Source organism: Miscanthus floridulus, chromosome 6 (genome assembly GCF_019320115.1).
Source record: "Miscanthus floridulus cultivar M001 chromosome 6, ASM1932011v1, whole genome shotgun sequence".
Taxonomy (NCBI): Eukaryota; Viridiplantae; Streptophyta; class Magnoliopsida; order Poales; family Poaceae; genus Miscanthus; species Miscanthus floridulus.
The window spans coordinates 10,182,546-10,199,537 of NC_089585.1; the positions used below are offsets into that span (position 1 = coordinate 10,182,546).

At 46.6% G+C, this 16,992-nt stretch overlaps 2 protein-coding genes across 2 annotated transcripts; both read right to left on the minus strand.

Annotated features, from left to right (window-relative positions):
• Positions 1–1,142: 1,142 nt before the first annotated feature.
• Positions 1,143–3,772, minus strand: LOC136457596 (uncharacterized). The gene is made up of 3 exons (XM_066457624.1): positions 3,107–3,772; positions 1,879–2,128; positions 1,143–1,773 (listed from the first exon to the last, which is right to left on the minus strand). Exons 1-3 carry the CDS (start codon positions 3,467–3,469, stop codon positions 1,409–1,411), a joined length of 978 nt encoding a protein of 325 aa, XP_066313721.1. The 5' UTR covers positions 3,470–3,772; the 3' UTR covers positions 1,143–1,408.
• Positions 3,773–6,430: 2,658 nt separating this feature from the next.
• LOC136457597 (syntaxin-32-like) lies at positions 6,431–10,452 on the minus strand. The gene is made up of 5 exons (XM_066457625.1): positions 10,057–10,452; positions 8,615–8,865; positions 8,341–8,510; positions 7,496–7,699; positions 6,431–6,741 (listed from the first exon to the last, which is right to left on the minus strand). The coding sequence occupies exons 1-5, from the start codon at positions 10,292–10,294 to the stop codon at positions 6,582–6,584; spliced, it is 1,023 nt and encodes a 340-aa protein (XP_066313722.1). The 5' UTR covers positions 10,295–10,452; the 3' UTR covers positions 6,431–6,581.
• Between the last annotated feature and the right edge of the window lie 6,540 nt (positions 10,453–16,992).

A 16,992-nucleotide genomic window follows, 5' to 3' on the forward strand; every position in this document is an offset into this window, starting at 1 on the left:
CCGAGGCCAGCGGTGTTTAGCTGGTTTCGACTTTTACGAAGTCTAAGCAGTCGTTTTTTGGTTCTTGCTTAGGGTACCCCTTCTCACGGTATCCGACAGGCGCGTCAGATGGGGCCGGGCTCGGCGTGGGTTTTTTTTATTATAATGACAATTCTAGAAATTGCCTTGATCGGAGTCACGGATCCCTTCTTCCTATTTGTCTTGACTGACTTCCATATTTGCCTTGATTGACTCTCATCGGTTTTTATTTTACCGTAGACTGTGGGATATGCTGGAAATTGTCTTGATCGGAGTCACGGATCCCTCTTCCTATTTGCCTTGATTGACTTACATATTTGTCTTGATTGACTTCCATTGGTTTCTATTTTACTGTAAACTGCGGGATGTGTGAGGCGTGTGAAGCCTGGGTGGGGGAGATTCAAATAACGTTGGCCATCGGATCAAGTTGAAGTCTGTGAGAGAATTAGGAGTCATAGATTTTAATAATACAGTAATCCTGGGTATAATTTTGTTGGTGCACAATGGTTGTAGTCTCTCAGCGAGAGACTTTTTTTTAGAGAGATCTGGTATAGTTTTGATTGATCTCTTATAGTAGAGATTAGTCGTCGCATCTAATAATCAACCGATCCACAGTATGCAATGCGAGTGATCGTTTGTCCAATTGGAAAAAGGTTGCACCAGCTTGCACAAGGCAGTAAGATGTTACGGTCAATTTATCAGTGGGCTGACATGAATCCCAACGAAATTGCCAAATTGGTAGCACATTGCAGCAAAAACGAAACGGGATACATCACAGATATAGTTACTATGATGGGTAGTGCCGATACGCCATCAAATCAAATCTTACAAATCATCAGACTACAATATGTTATTCCATAGAATTGTAGAGTGATGAGGGCAACATTCAGGACCTGTTAGAACACAACCCAGAAATCGTACAGGAAAAATTTACAGAAATCAGTTCTATTTTATAGTGAAAACGGAAGGGGAAAAATCTCATGTTCCAAGCAGGCCTCAAAGGTACTGTATGTGGTCTATAGGAATAGAAAAGGTATATATAAGATAAGATAAAAGAAATGAGTCTGAGGATAATTTTTTTTTTAACTGGCTGAGGATAATTTTGGCAAGTGTAGCCACCGCAGTAATGCAAGAATTGGGACATGGGACTACAGGAGGTGCCGGAATAGCCCTGACTGGCCATGTTGTCCATGAAGTTTTCATTGGATTGAACAATTTAAAACACAATTACACCACCGTTTTTGCAACCACAAAGGCCTTTCATGAATTCTGAAATAAAACTCAGAAAGGCACTTCCCAGTCATAAATACGACAACTCAAAAAAGTTTTATTGTGAGTCCAAAACGAACAAGGGGATATCAAACTCAGAGCACCCAAACTTTATGCCCATTTACCGCACGGGCTGCTGGTTGTAATGACTCTTCTCTTTCTTCTTGGCCGCCGCAAGCCTTGCGCTCCTCGCTGCGGCCTCGGCAGCGGCAATTTTGGCAGCTGTGTCCATCTCTTTGCTCGATTTCTTCTTCTTCATTGAAGCCATCTTCTTTAAGCGCTCCTTCACGTCCACAGCAGTGGTATCTTCATCAGGTCCTGCACTGGCAGTCTCCTCTGACCCATCAGCTGCTTCTTGTGTTTCTTTTCCCTCCTTTGAACTCTTGTCCTTCTTTTTCTTCTTCTTTGAGGTCTTGCTCTCCGAAGGGGCAGGAGCATCTTCCTTTTTCTCTGCATCACCAGTTTGGTTGGCACCTTTCTTCTCAGCTGCAAGAAAATATAGCATGAGAAAATTGAGTCCATACGAACAACAAAACCACACGAGAGCTATTGAGATCAGGCTGTTTTAATGGCAGTATGTACGATTCTTACCATCCTGTGCAGCGCTGCTCGAATTCCCAGAAAGTCCCAGCTCAGCCAATACTGCATCAAGTTCTGCTAGTTCCTTCTTTTTCAACTCCTTTTTAGACAGCTGCCTTTCTGTATCTTTGGGTGGCGCAGCCGGGGCTGCAGCTGTCTTGACAGCAGGCTCGGCTGGGGCATCTTTCGCTTCATGCTCAGGTTCATCCTCAGCTCCATCATCAACCTCATCATCAATGTCCTCATCATCACTCTCAATGTCCTGCAGCATATACAGAAGCAAATACATCTAAGAATACTATCAGAGGCTAACTATAAGGACAATCAGCCAAACATGTTCCACCTCCCTCAACATGAGTAAATTATTCTTCCACTTAACAAAGTTCAATTTCAAAGCAAAATTTCTGACAGAAAACAAGTAGAACAATAACCAGAGTTTGCTATGACAGACAAGAAGCACCTGTCATGTATAACCATTTTCAAATCACTTGCTTAGCCAAGATATAGAAAAAGTTGCAACAAGTCCCTGTCCAAGGTGCTTCTTTTCTTTTCTTTTTCTTTAGCAGGTGGTTTATCTCCAACGGTATTAGTACAAACACATCTTGTAAAGAGCATCACTGTAGCTAACTAGAACTGGAATCCTAAAGGTAGTGAAGAAAACGTCCATACACACGACGAGCCTCTTTAATTCCTTACTGTCAATATGCGATATTATACAGCTACCCAGAATTCTCGCACCCGTTGCTGAATCCATTAATTGCCAAAAAAAGATAGTATGGGCCATATAACGATATGGGCATTAATACACCGCTTTGCCAATTCTGCTTATGCGACATAACTACGCCGTGTCGGTTTGTCAGCTAAGCATATGCTGTACAACAAGACAATCCTTCTATCACCAAATCAAAGGACAAAGTTATTCACGTGGTACGCCTACAGCACTTTGCAGCTGAAATTTAGCGTTTCAATACTTACACCAACAATTGATTGTCATATTGCGCACACGACACACGGCCAAGGGAAATAATTGCATCCGTTACCGACACCAATAGAACGGCACAATGCACACGTAAACCTAGAGAATTTTGCATGCCCTTGCTTCAACGATTCCGCGCCAACTGTCAACTAACCAGTGCGCATAGATCAAACAGCAACGAACAGTCTGAAAGCATAAGAACATTTCATAGGCGCATTCCACAACCAAATCACAGGGCACATAGAGAAGGTGGGGGAAATAGACCTCCTGAAGGGCGGCGCGCACAGCATCCTCGACGTCCTCCTCCTCCTCCTTGGCGGGCTCGTCGGCGGTGCCCCAGACGGGGGGCGGCGGCGCGGTGGTGGCGAAGTAGTCGTCGTCGTCGTCGTCCTCGACGTCCGCCCACGACTTGGTGGTGAGCGGCGCGGGCGCCCAGAAGAGCTCCTTCTGCGGCGGCTCCTGCTGCTGCGCGGCGCCCTCGCCGTGCTTCTTCCTGGAGGATGACCCGGCCGCCTTGCCCTTGTCGCCCTTCTTCTTCTTCTTGAGGGACTCGAGCGCCGCGAACACGTTGCCGGTGTTGAGTTTCACCTCCTCCGCCGCTCCGCCCCGCCTCCCCCCGCCCACCATGCTCCCCGACCGCCGCGGTGAACCCCGGCGAGGCGACCCGAGCGAACCGCGGACCCGAATCTGAATCTGCCCCGCCCGCCGATCTGCGAGGACGAATCGTCGCGGGAGGGTCCTCGCCGCCGGGGGATCGGACTTGGATTGGGATTCGGGTAGGGACGGAGGCGCGGTTGCTAGGGTTTTGAGATGGGTGGAGGAGGCTGGAGACGGAGGGGGACGCGTGCCGCAGCCTTCTCCTGGCGTTTGTTTAAGCAGCGGCGCAACTCAAAGACGAGAGAGGCACGGTGGTTTGCTTTGCTGCCGTGCTTTGCTACCTATCGGCTATCGCTAGCTACAATTCTATCCACCCCACACCAGCATTACGCATTGCCAGACGGCACACGCCATGCGCTGTGGTGCGGCTGCCGTGCCACGGCTGCCTCGTCCTCCCGTTCATGATGCGGAGTTGTTCGCCAGCCACGGCTGAAAGTACCGATAACTGGAGAGGAAAAATATTATTTATTGGCTAATAAGTCATGGCTTATAAGCCAAATACGATCAAACGAACAGGTTGGTCATGGACGTCGCAGACCCTGAACCTGTCGTAGAATCGACCTAGAGTTTCCACAACGCATGGACCTTATAGAAATGTCGTCGAGCATAGTGGTACAATATATACACTATAAAAGAGGGAATAATTTATGGGGGCTATCACTATATAATAACCGTTCGATCTCTATGCCGTTCTATATGAGCCCTCCGTCATACGTGATTTTACTCTTCCTCTATAACAACCGTTGGATCTACACATCGTACTAGATGAGCCCTTCGTCTTTCGTGATCTTACATATAAGATGTAAGACTCTTATTCAATCTCAGATACGTCTATGGGAGTCCACATGTTCCACGTCTCTTGGTTTGTTGGCCCTAAACCGCGTCTGCCCCCATGGAAACCGTGATGTAACTTCCAACATCGTCCTCCTTCGTCCGTATAAGTATCGCCCTATGCGCCAAATCAATTAGCCTTTTCTCTCCCGTCGAAATCTAACTCCAACTCCTGGCATCGCTTCAAAACTGCTCTTCGTCGCTCATACAGCTTTCTGAAACCAGGACAAGTGGCATGGGGGAGGCAAGCGTCCAGCCGACGGGGAGGAGCGAAGAGAATTTACAATGCTGTTGTTGATGGTTTGATTGGCGAGAGAAGAGACTAGATCAAGCTGCTTTTGTTCACAATGCTTGGTCATCGGAGAGAACAGGAGCAAGCCTTTCTTGCTTTTCTAGGCTACTCGCCGAGTCACCGGTAAAGGATACATGAAAAGCAAGGAGACGTGAGCATTGATAAATCTCTAAACCTCTCATTTTAATAAGAGTTACATGTACAAAGTATAAATTGAAATATATGACATAGTTGTTGAATAAATTTCTAAGCCACAAGTTGTCTAGATGACTGCACAATAATTTTATATTCCGTTACAACGCACGAGTATATCTGTGTAAGACTCCTAGTGCGATACGTAAAGAAAAAATTCGGATGGGTTCATGAGTCCTCGTCGGTCACGTATGCTATACGTGTCCTTAAAAGATTTTGAAGCTGTTATTTGCCTTGCTGGTTGCCATCTTTCTTCGTTTTCCTGTCTTCTGTGCTCTTTGCTTACACGGAGTTTTTTTGTTTGACGGTAATCCTTGGAATATTGTGCTGGCTTTTATTGTATTTGGGTTTCAACTGACGCCCAGCCGCCAGGACCTGTGCTCCCGCATACGCCGCTGAGGACGGCCATGGTACATCTGGAAGCTCGGGTGCACGATCGAGTTTCGAGTCCAGGCCCGCCGCCATGCAGACCAGGCTCGATCTGCTAAGACGGTGTTTAGTTCGCGAAATGAAAATTTTTAGATGTCACATCGGATGTTTTGATGATGTTGAAAGAGGTTTTTGGATACTAATAAAAAAAACTAATTATATAGCTCGCCTAGAAACTGCAAGACAAATTTATTAAGCTAATTAATCCATCATTAGTGCATGTTAGTTACTGTAGCACTTAGCTAATCATGGACTAATTAGTTTTAAAAATTTTTGGAACTAAACCAGGCCTAAGTACAAGGCGCTAGCCGATGCCAAATTGTACTGCCTGCAATGAGTTTCCCGTGGCACACATGACTGACGTGAATGAGCAAACCTAGCCTCACAGATTGATGTTGATGGCGACAATCTTAGCAAGAGATAATTAGTTCATAATTTCATATTCATATATAATTTGGACAATATATTATTAATTGAAACAATAAACACGCACGTGCATATTTTCTAGTAACAGTGCTAAAAGCGCGAGAAAAGTCATGTAATAAAAAACAAAAACAAGAATCTAAGCGCGAAGGATGCATCATCCACGATGCTAGGATTCACCTATGTTTATCGTAGACAGGACAGATATCCTACCTCAAAATTAGTGAAGACAGGACAGATATCCTACCTCAAAATTAGTGAGACAAACTGTCCGTATAGCGATCTGACAATGACGAGCAGCAGCTTTGTATGCAACCAACTACCTATTACCGTTTGGCGAAATGATACATCAAATATAGGCCCGTTCGGCTCAACTACCTATTACCGTTTGGCGAAATGATACATCAAATATAGGCCCGTTCGGCTTGTCGAGGGCCTGTTTATTTCCCAAAATTTTTCACCCAAAGTATCTCGTCAAATCTTATGACACATGCATAAAATACTAAATATAGACGAAAAAAAAACTAATTGGATAGTTGGGTGAAAAATCGCAAGACGTAACTTTCGAACCTAATTAGTCCATAATTAGACACTAATTGTCAAATACAAACGAACGTGCTACAGTAGCAGAAACCAAAAAATTTCGCCATCTAAACACGGCCTGGATCTTAACTGAAATTAATACTATTCCGGCTGAAAAAAGAAACTGAACAAGCCGGATATAAGGTAAGCCGAACGAGGCCATAGTGGAGACATTGCCAATCAAGAGTAACGTATCAGTACTGGAACTCCTCCCAATTTACATGACCACAAAAGGGTGAACGATTGCTTATCATCCAGGGTGAAAATTGTGTACACGGTGTAGTATGATATAAGTAAAAATAAAAGAATACTACGCATAGCAGCCAAAGCATCTCAAGCGACGAAGAATATGAAGATCATGAGGAACACCATCAGCACAAAGAATATCTTCATCATCAGCCACCTGTTGGATGAAATGCTGTTGAGGTACTTCAGGAGCTGGCCCTGTGCTCCCTCCACGTTAGTCAATGTGTTATCCATGTTCTCGTCAATTCTGCCATGGCAACCCGTCAATTAATACAATATAGCCAATAGGGCACATCAATTCCACACCAATGCAATACAATAGGGGCAGTGAGGACTGATAATACAGGAGATGTTTGGGGATAAGGTCCAGGAAGATATATGCTCCTACCAATGCCAAACTTATCATGGATGCCACGAGATTCTAATCAGCCAGGTACAAAAGTTGGTTCGTTTTTTCCCTGATCATAATTTGGCACATAGTGCACCATTTAAGGTCCCTTGACCATGTTTGTGCCACAGTGTAGTGGTACTGTTCACGTGCCCAAGGACTGTCTTGACCCTTAACAACAGTCTCCACCTTCCTAATGGACCATACCTTGCTTTTTCTAACTAAATAGATATAAGTCCAAGAATAATAGATAGGATACTAGTTAACTTAACCTTATCCTCATAATCTAATTACTTATTAAGAAAAATAGAAATTCCAAACCCTATCTAACCCTAATGGTTCCATTAGGTACTATTCAAGTGCCAGAGTCAGTGCCTGCTTACAAGCCCAAACAACCAAGCAGCCAGCAAATTCTCAAATTCATTGTCAACATTTCAGACAATGTTCCTCTTTGATGCGGCCATAAGATTCTCTAGGTGAGGTCATGATATATTAACACTAATGCTCACCCTTGAACATATTAACACTATAAAATTAAGATACGGATTTAAGTTCAAGTGAGTTTTTATTTCATGGACAATAGATGGAATAGAATTTGGATGAGGAAGTTCACCTGATTGCTAGCTCTCCCTGTTGATTAACCATGGTTGCTAACTGTGTAAATATGTTGCTCAGCTCATGGATTGTTGATTCCACATTTTGAAGAGCCTCAGCTCTGCTCTGCATATAACTGTCCTGCTGTACTGCCAATTGCTGCTGCTGTGCAAAAGGTTGAGATGATGATGATGATGCCCCATGGTCTCCATTAGTCTTCTTCCTGGTGAATGGGAGCACAAATTTAAGAACAGAACTCTAAAAGCACACAAACAATGGTTTGCATGGCCAAGCAATAGATGCATTCGACCATAAAGTGTTGGTCTAGCCAATTTATATAAAATAACTTCAGGGCGGCCATAGAGATAACAAATAAAAAAGATTAGCTTATTACAATATGTACATGTGTGCCAGCATTCATGACCTCAACTAGCAATACAGACAGAAATGTGAACCCAAATGAACCAACCTGTGTCCGCATGGTAAATAAAAAATTTCATGAGTAAGCATTGAGTTGAGGTTGTTCCATCAAACTAGTAACCTAGAAAATACTCAAATAAGAAGTGCAACAAACAATACATACCATTGAATTATTGTAACCATGATTAGTGTGAATGTTGATGTACTTGGTCAGACATGAAGAATTTTATGGAACAGTTTCTCTTTTGTACCACATTACCTACATGATAGCAGACAACTAAGGTGATTTTGAATAGACTAAAGCAAGTGAGACGTTAGCAACCCAATGCCCAATATACAGCTAACATAGCATGTGAAAGGACAAAGGACAAAACTAAGGTGATTTTGAACGGCTGCTGACAGGTGAAAGTTCAAATTCATCAAGTTTTGTATGTGTAACTGTACCTCTGGAATAATGGGGTAGATGCAGAGTCACTGGCCCATGGTGCTGGGGGCACAGAGGACTCTGATGGATCCCTAGCAACAAGGGGTCGTTGACGGATGAATGGATTTGACGCGTCCTTTGCAGCTGATGAGGAGAACATTTGCCTTCTATTTTCATGAATCTTCAAATTCTGCACATCAAGGAAAGAAAGGTTTTAAGCAACCTTCTGTTCTAAAGACTTTACAAGGGAGGAAAGGAGCACTATAATTGAGGAAAAAAAGGATTTTATCTGACCTCTGTTCGCATGGTAAGAACTTCTTTAAATTCTTTCGTTGCACTCATCAGACGATTTTTAAGGTTGTCCACAATTGTAGTGGAATGATTTGTTGTGTCCTTGGAGAGACTGCCACTCTCATTTTGTGAATTGCAGATAGCTTGTAGGTCTACAACAGCAGTATTCAAAGCCGTGATATCCTTCTTGATAACTGCAGTCAACTCTTGAATCTCCACTGTGGGGTCATCAAAAACAGATGTTCTCTTTGCCACTGCAAACATTCATTTTATAATATCAGTCCCATAGAATAGCACAATCTTTATAAGTGCATAATATTTGAGTGTTCACGATAAGAGATTCATAGAGTCATGTGATCATATCATTGATGAGGCTTTGTCATAATACATCACAAATGCCACTGGAACTAATGAACAAAATTAGATCTTATGTCAGAATGCCGTAGACTATATGATTAAGGGCTTAGTAAAAAGTGAATGCATAATGTCAGGTTCAACTGGCACATCAAGGAACATAAATCCATAAGCAAAAAGTGGCAACAAGCAAATACACATTTTGTCAAGGAAAATTGCAAAGTTGAAGATTTTGCAGCCTACCCTACTTCTTTGCATTACAAGTGGAAGGCCAGAGTAGCTAAATCATTTAGAATGGACTCCCATTTAGACATTGCCTGGGCAAGTAGGAAGACCAGCCATGTAAGCTATTGGCAAATCAAGCTAATGCTCATTGATATGATATGGTGCAGATAAATAGCATTCATCTTGGGTTTGAATTTGAAAAGAAAAAAAAGTGGCCCAAATCTCCATATTTCCTCAAACATGCTCTTCAACACCATTAAGCACAAGGTTTGATACATGAAAGCATTAAAACACAGCGTAATAAAGCGCTAGTAACAAAACAGCATCAAATCAGATCTGACGCTATCAGAACAGCACCAACCATCAAGTAACAAAAAAAGTAATTGAGAAGATATGATGCCAATCCGTGCCTTGCCCAGACTATGGTTCATGTTTGATACACTTACAGCCACATTACAAGCATGCAAAAATCATTAAAGCATCTAAAGTAGCAAGCTGACAGACAGAATAGTTATCTTAGCTCGTTTTGGCCGATTAAGGTGCTAATGAACTGCTAATTGCATCACTGAAACCATCAAAACAGAAGCACATCACACTATAGTCTCAATCTGAATATAGCAGAAAATATCCGGTTAAACATAATGCAAATAGTACGGAACAAAAGTGCCATGATATTCCCAAGTTAACCACAAGCAGAGACACCTAGCAATCACTGCCTACAGAGTAAATCTCTAGCCAAGCATCATATACACGACGCGCGTCCAGAGATCTCGGCGCCAATCCGATGACTAGCAGTTCAGCTAATCTGAAGCAACGCGCGAGAAACGAATCCAGAAGCACGGGAAGGAATAGGACGAAGGCCATACATTTGGCAAGGCGGCTTAGCTTCTGTGAGGTCTGGTGGATCCCGAGCCCGATCTTGGACGCGCGGTTGTTGAACTCCGAGCGAGCCGACGTGGCCGCGATCAACCCATCGAGGGGCCCGGTAGAGCTGCTGCTCGCCGCCGCGGGGGCCGACGACTGGCGGCGCGCGCTCTCGACCGCGGCGCGGAACTCGTAGGTGCGGTCGCGGAACGACGCCTGCGCGGGCCGCGTCGGGTTCATGGCGGCCCCCGGCGAGGGATCTGCACGCGGATCTGGATCTCGCTCTCGCTCTTGGACCCGGTGGGTGGGAGGGGTGGGGGAGGAGCACGCGAACGATGGAGACGAGCGCACGGGCAGTTGAGTTGGGGAATTGATCGAGCTGGACTAGAAACTGGGGGAGATTGTTGTTGTCAGAAATCGTGGTATTGGTTACATTACAGTAGTGTTTTCCTTCGTGACGAGGGTAAACCAACGCGGAGAGTGGTCCGGTAATGGGCCTCGATGCTCGATCCCCCCCCCCCCCCCCCCCCCCTCGGCTAGCAGCTACGCAAGCGGCGAACCAGCGAGGCAAGGCCCATCTAAAGGCCCAACTACAAGCAGCCAATATATATATTGTGAGTCTGCAAGTAACCCTAAACATATCCATTCATCATTTCCTTCCCGTACCAGCTGCCGCTAGCTTCTGCGTCTCATCTCCCGCACCAGACGCGACGCAACTCCGCCGAGGCGTCGACACAGCAGCAGCGTCTGCGGCTCCGCTTCGCCCTCTCTCATCTCCTGCACCAGAGATTAGACGCGACTCCGCCGAGGCATCTCCATGCGGCATCCCGAGCGTCCGAGCCTGCTCTTGTCGTGTGTGTTCTGAAGAATACCGCATCTCAAATCCAGCCAGACTAGAGACGGCTCAAATCTGTTGGAGCCTGCTCCTTCTATCTAGATCAGAGTGCTACTAAGTGTGATGATGTTTGTAGCTTGCTTGTGCATTTAAGCCTATTCTTGCTCCTTCCCTCTAGATCTTTGTGCTACTAGATCTGCGCGTGCAATGATGTATGTACAAACGTGCTGATGTATATACTACGTGCTTGTGGAATGGTGCTTCTATATTGGAAGAAACTAATGGAATTTCATGGTGTTCAATTTGGTGTGTTCTTGCTCTCTTTTATGGTCGTACTCTTCTATGACTATACTATTATATGTGAAGCAACCTAATTTCCGCGAAGAGAAATTCACAGAGTCGAAGTGTAATAAGACTGTTGTAGATCATATTACCCAAATTCTAGTCGAATATCACATCCATACAACGTAATTTCATAGTACAAATAGTACAGAATTACATAAATTATTACATCGCCGCATTGGCGGAATCAAAAGTAGCATTCATTCAGAACAGCTTGAAGATAAGATCGCCAAACTTGAGCGTAGAAACGAACCCCTCAACCGTCAAACTCCTCGGAGCTATACTCCTCAGCAGAACCTGTGTACCAAAATTTATCAGTATGATTTGTACTGGCCACTCCCACCCTATGAGCACTGCTTTGTGGAAATTGGATGCAAGTTGGATATAATCAAAAAGGAACCTATAAAGCTGGGGTTTCCTATGTATTAGCATATCAAGTGTATAATAATAGTTGGTCAAGTTTTAACACCATTCCTACACACATTCCACCCCCTTTCCGTCCAGAGCCAGGTTTCGATCCTGGGATCGATACACCACCATCTCCACACCATCACCATACCATCACTCAGTCGACAGACCAACTCCCTCTCGGCACTACCTCAAGGCCCATAGCCCCTGGCTACGACCGACACTCACTCACGGGGAAAGGAGAGAAGGACTCATCTCACTATCTAGTTTAAGCAAAACCCAGGAAAGGTCCATAGCCGACAAGTCGGCTCATGTATGGATCAATCAACCATACACTCTGCAGAGGTTTTACATAACTACAAGATCTGCCTTCTTCGCTGACCATCGTCAACTGGGCTAATTCCGGCCGCTTGCTAGCCTAGGATAATGTCACTCTACCATTCAGCCCTGGTACACCCCAAGTTTAGTCTGGGGCGGCTGAAATTGTGAGTCATGAGCCAGGTCCACAAGGTCTCCATGAAGTCTTAGAAGGGTGTGGGGGAATCCTCCACGCCCCGTACCTCCTTACACTATCCGCTATCAACCTAGCAGTAGTGACAATATCCTACCAAGTAGTCCGGTCGTCTCGCACCATATAGGGCGAGTGATACGTAAGGCTTCTCGGTGAATCTGAGTACTAGTAAGTTCTTAGGGATAACCAAGCCAGAATGTCTTCATCAGGGTTTCCATTTACCGTGCCACTACAGCACCTCCATCCTGGGCTCCTCCCATCATAGGTTCACACCCAGGACCACCTTATATACCATTTACCCACCACAGGTATCCCTTTCCAGGGGTGCCCAAGTAGCACCCCATGGCAAGACTTGCCCCAGGCTCGTCGTATACTCTAACTTGGTCGACACAACCCTCACCCTCCACACACCCAAGTCACACACGCAGCACTCTCCCTATAGTCCAGATAATATCAGTTTCCACCACACATTAATGTAGTATAAGCGTAGTAGAAGTATAAGCAATGAAATATAGTAGTAAGCGTGTGTCTAGCCTATTAGCAGGGTATGTAGGGGTAAGGTTGCGTCAAGGTAAAGACCATCAAGTGAGCATACTACCATATAAGTCCTATCATAGTATGATTATAACAGTAAAGTAAAGCAATAACAGTTCTATATTAGCCATGCGTAATAGGTGCTACAAGATTAGATGGGATGTGGCACCTTCAGTGTAGTCATCTCCGTACTCCTCATAGTACTCATGATCCTCGTCCGTTTGGTTCTCCTCCGAGTCTGCATACGATCGAATTATAGTCGCGTTAGCGACGTCTATAGAATAGCACAAAGAAGCAATGAAAATTCAAAAGAGCTAAATGCACTCAAACAAGGGTTCATTGCGTAAAGTTCAATTTTTGATGAATTTTGGTCATGGTTTCGTATTTTTCTGAGGTCGTATGAATTAGTTATGAATTTTCAAAGTTTAAATCATATCTAAAAATGGGAAAAAGGCTGGTTAATTCAGGGCTGACACGTGTCACACTGTGACTGGTCCATGTGGCATGCTGACATTAGCATGACATCAGCATGATGTCATCCTCTCGGCTCCAAGCTGACAAGTGGGGTCCTGCTGACGTCGTCTTGTCGTCAGCATGACGTCATCAACGTCATCATTTTTGATAGGTGGGGCCAGAGGCTCTTGGGTCACTGACTTGTGGGTCCGGTCAAAGTCAATGTCAAGTCAACGAGCGAGTCAACGGTCAACGGATCACAGTCACTGACAGGTGGGGCCAGGGCTGCTGACGTCACCATGATGTCATCATGATGTCACCTCAGCTGTGTTTGTTACTGATAGGTGGGGCCCACGTGACGTCGTCATGATGTCAGCATGACGTCACTTACTAACAAGTGGGCCCAGAGTCAATCGGTCAACCTTAACCGGTCAACGGTCAACATAGACCAGGTCCAAACTAGGTCGGTTGGGCCTAGATATGGGCTGGGCTTTGGCCCACCACGTGGCATGCTATGGCGCTACCACGTCGTAGCCAAGGGCCTCCAGTAGGCTTCGTCCACAGTTCGGCCCACACTGCATGGCTCATGGTGGACTCGTGTCACGGTCCATGGACCGTTGGCTAGGTCTTCGGTGGACTGAGTCCACCCTTCTTCCCTCTAGCCTAGTCCATGTGCACCAGGTGCAGGCGTGTGTGGCTGGCAAGGAAGGATTCCTCTACTTCCTTCCCCGACGTGCTCCCGCCGGTGGTGTGCTCACCGGTGAGCTCCCACAACGGCGCTGGTGTTCAATTGAGGTGGGGAAAAGCTTCACCAGGCCTCGGCGAGTATGGTGGTTGGGTCAAGGTGGCGGCCAGGGCATCCTAGGGCTTTGGCCATGGTGGTTGGTGGCTTGGCGTGGCGGGGGTCGCCGGCGGGGCATCTTGGGGCTATTCTAGGGGTCCTGGTGCCCCGTTTTTCTTCTAGACGGTTAGCAGGAAGCAGGATATAGCGTCGACGATGACCTTAGGGCGTGGCGGAGTCCGCACACAATGGTGGTGCATGGTAGAGCTCCGGTCGAGGTCCGGTACTCGTGGCCAAGGCGCTACGGCCGGCTAATGGGGTATCGGTCTATGTGGCTATCCTCTGGGCATCACGGTGGTGCTACGGCTACTTCCTAGTCTAGCGAGGCAGCCGGGTGCGCAAGTGGTGGCTGCGCCATGATGGCAGCGGCATGAGTGTGGTGTGCGCATGCTCTGCTATGGCGTCCAAGGGCTAGGAGGAGGTCTCAGCAAAAGGACTCACCGAGTGGTGCTGGCGGTGTTCGGTGGTGGTGCGGTGGCGAGGCACGTCGTCGGGGTAGGCGCTTAGGGCGACGCTCCGGCTCCAGTGATCAGCGTCTCCGAGCTCACTGCTCGCCTTCCCTCTTCTGAATTTCCCTCTTGGCCCTCTTCTCTCGGTGCGGTGCGGGCGGTTGGGCCACTGAGCGATGGCGTCATGGGCTGAGGAATCCCTAGGGTGCTCTGGGCGTCGCTTTATAATCCCGAGGTCCGAGCTTCATCCATGGCAGACGGGGCGGACGGTTGGCAATGTGCCGTTGGCATCAAATGGTATCGCGAGCACGGGTGGTTGGCACAAGGGTTGTGTGGGCACGGCGCCAAGGGGATAGGGCTAGGTGATTCGCATGACCTCGGGCCCACGCCTGTCGTTTTGGTCAGGACTCGGTCGAAGGAGGTGCCGGCGTGGGGAGGAAGAATACACTGTGCCAGGGAGTGGCTGACGCGTGGGGTCCGGTGGTAGCGGTAGCTGGTGGGGTAGACAGGCGCGGGCGTGAGCGCACGCTGGGCTGGCTTGCTAGGCCGGTCGCTCGGTCGCGCGAGTTGGGCCGGCCTGCATGTGAAGCAGGGCTGGCTTGCGGGCCAAGCAGGCTGAGCAGGCTGCGAGGCCTTCTCCCTTTCCTATTTTTCTATTTTTCTTTTCCTTTTTCCATTTTTGTTTTATGCTTCACACATGTGTATATAAATCAAAGTAGCATGTTGCACCCATGGTATAATGTTCCATGGTGAAAAGTGTTGGTCATTGTCGATGAAATATGGTCGGCAGTCTACCTAGGGATATGCCCAAGGTAGTAGATTGTCAGCAGACAGATGCGCAAGCCACAAACAAGACGGTGACGCAAGACAAACACGAGGTTTTATCCAGGTTCGGCCGCTGCGAAGGCGTAATACCTACGTCATGCGTCTGATTGTATTGCTGTATGTCAATGAGAGATGTTTTTTAGAGGGGTCCCTTGCCCACCTTATATAGTCCAGGGGGCAGGGTTACAGATCTAGAAACTAATCCTAGCCAGTTACAATTGCCATAGGTGGCCGGATAAGGATTCCTATTCTAACCAATCAGAATCTTGCTTGATCTCCAAATCCGCCTTGATTCCTTGCGTGGGATTCCAAACAGGTTGGCCAGGTTGCGCGTCGTCTTCTAGTGGACCAGACCCCTGATCTGGGCCGGCCCAAGCCTAGCCATAAGGGTATAGGGGTTAATACCCCCATAGCTAGTCCCCGAGCACCATATATTATGCTGCGACACGCCGTTCGATCTCCTTCGACTAATGCGATCCGTCTTCATGTCATCTCCAACTGAATGAAACATTGACCAGTCGAATGTGCCAGCATTCTAGTCAGAACAGAGAGCAGTAGACCACGATTATAGCCGAAGATTCCGGTTGTCCGAAGAATGCATGGTGCTCTTAAAGAAAAAAGAAAAAGATTTCTTTCCTTATCAAGTGTGTCCACTTGTATTTCTGATAAGAAATGTAAGTGACCCTTGCACAATAGTAATTCCGGTAAGCAGTCAAAGCGTAGGGGTCGATAAAATAAACACATTCACTACAAGGTGAAGTGTGCCCACTTAGTCCTCGAGCCTAGTAGTAGGTGACGTAGGCACGTGGTGCTAGGGTCTAAAAAGAATTTCCACTAAAGTTTAAGAATTCAATCGTCGTACAAGTAATACGAGATGCACCGGTAAGTGCATCGTACCGATATAGTCCCCGAGCTTGCTGGAAGGCGCAGTATAAGCCTTGTAGCAAGGTCCAAATAAATGCCTCTCAACTGTATGTGAGTACAAATCACATGTAGCTGGGGAGAACGGTCTTCGAGCAGTGGTCGGAAAAGTCCTTGAGCACGGTAGTGGTCGGAGCAGTCCTTGAGCATGGTAGTGGTCTGGGCAGTCCCCGAGCACGATAGTGGTCAGAGCAGTTAATGGAGACGAGGATCCTGATCTTCCATCAGGTGATGGTAACTATCGTTGTGGCGGAGAATGACACACCGATCCGGCTTCAGATCGAAAGATCGAACCCTGCAATCTTAGCACCACAGCTCCTCTGGCTATCAACCAAGTCATGGACCAGGTTGACCTCACCAAGAAGGCTAATCCCTGCCTGCGCAACAAAGAACACAAGCAAGAACAAGAAAGCTCGCAACCAAATTGCAAATGTATGATTAATCTCACAAGTTGGGGTCTCACAAACCGATGAACGGCGAAACTATTCTTAACAGAATAATCTAAGCAAAAACCCAAACCCTAATGGAGGGGCGGTGGCTGTTTATGAAGACTCTAGGGTCGTGCAAGACCCCTGGATGCGCCCCTAATGGGCCCAAACTCGATACATGGTCCAACGGACCAAAAGACGGTGTCGCAGCACCCTGACAGATTCTGAACACTGACTTGTTTCAACGATTCCTGTTGATTCTGAACAGATTTTGATGTGAAACCACTTGAATTGGCTTCCTTATCAAATTAGCTTTCCATCCATATGTGGATCATCGAAAATGGAGTCCGGATGCGTCCTGGGCGACCAGTTTAAGGCAGACTAGTCCTAG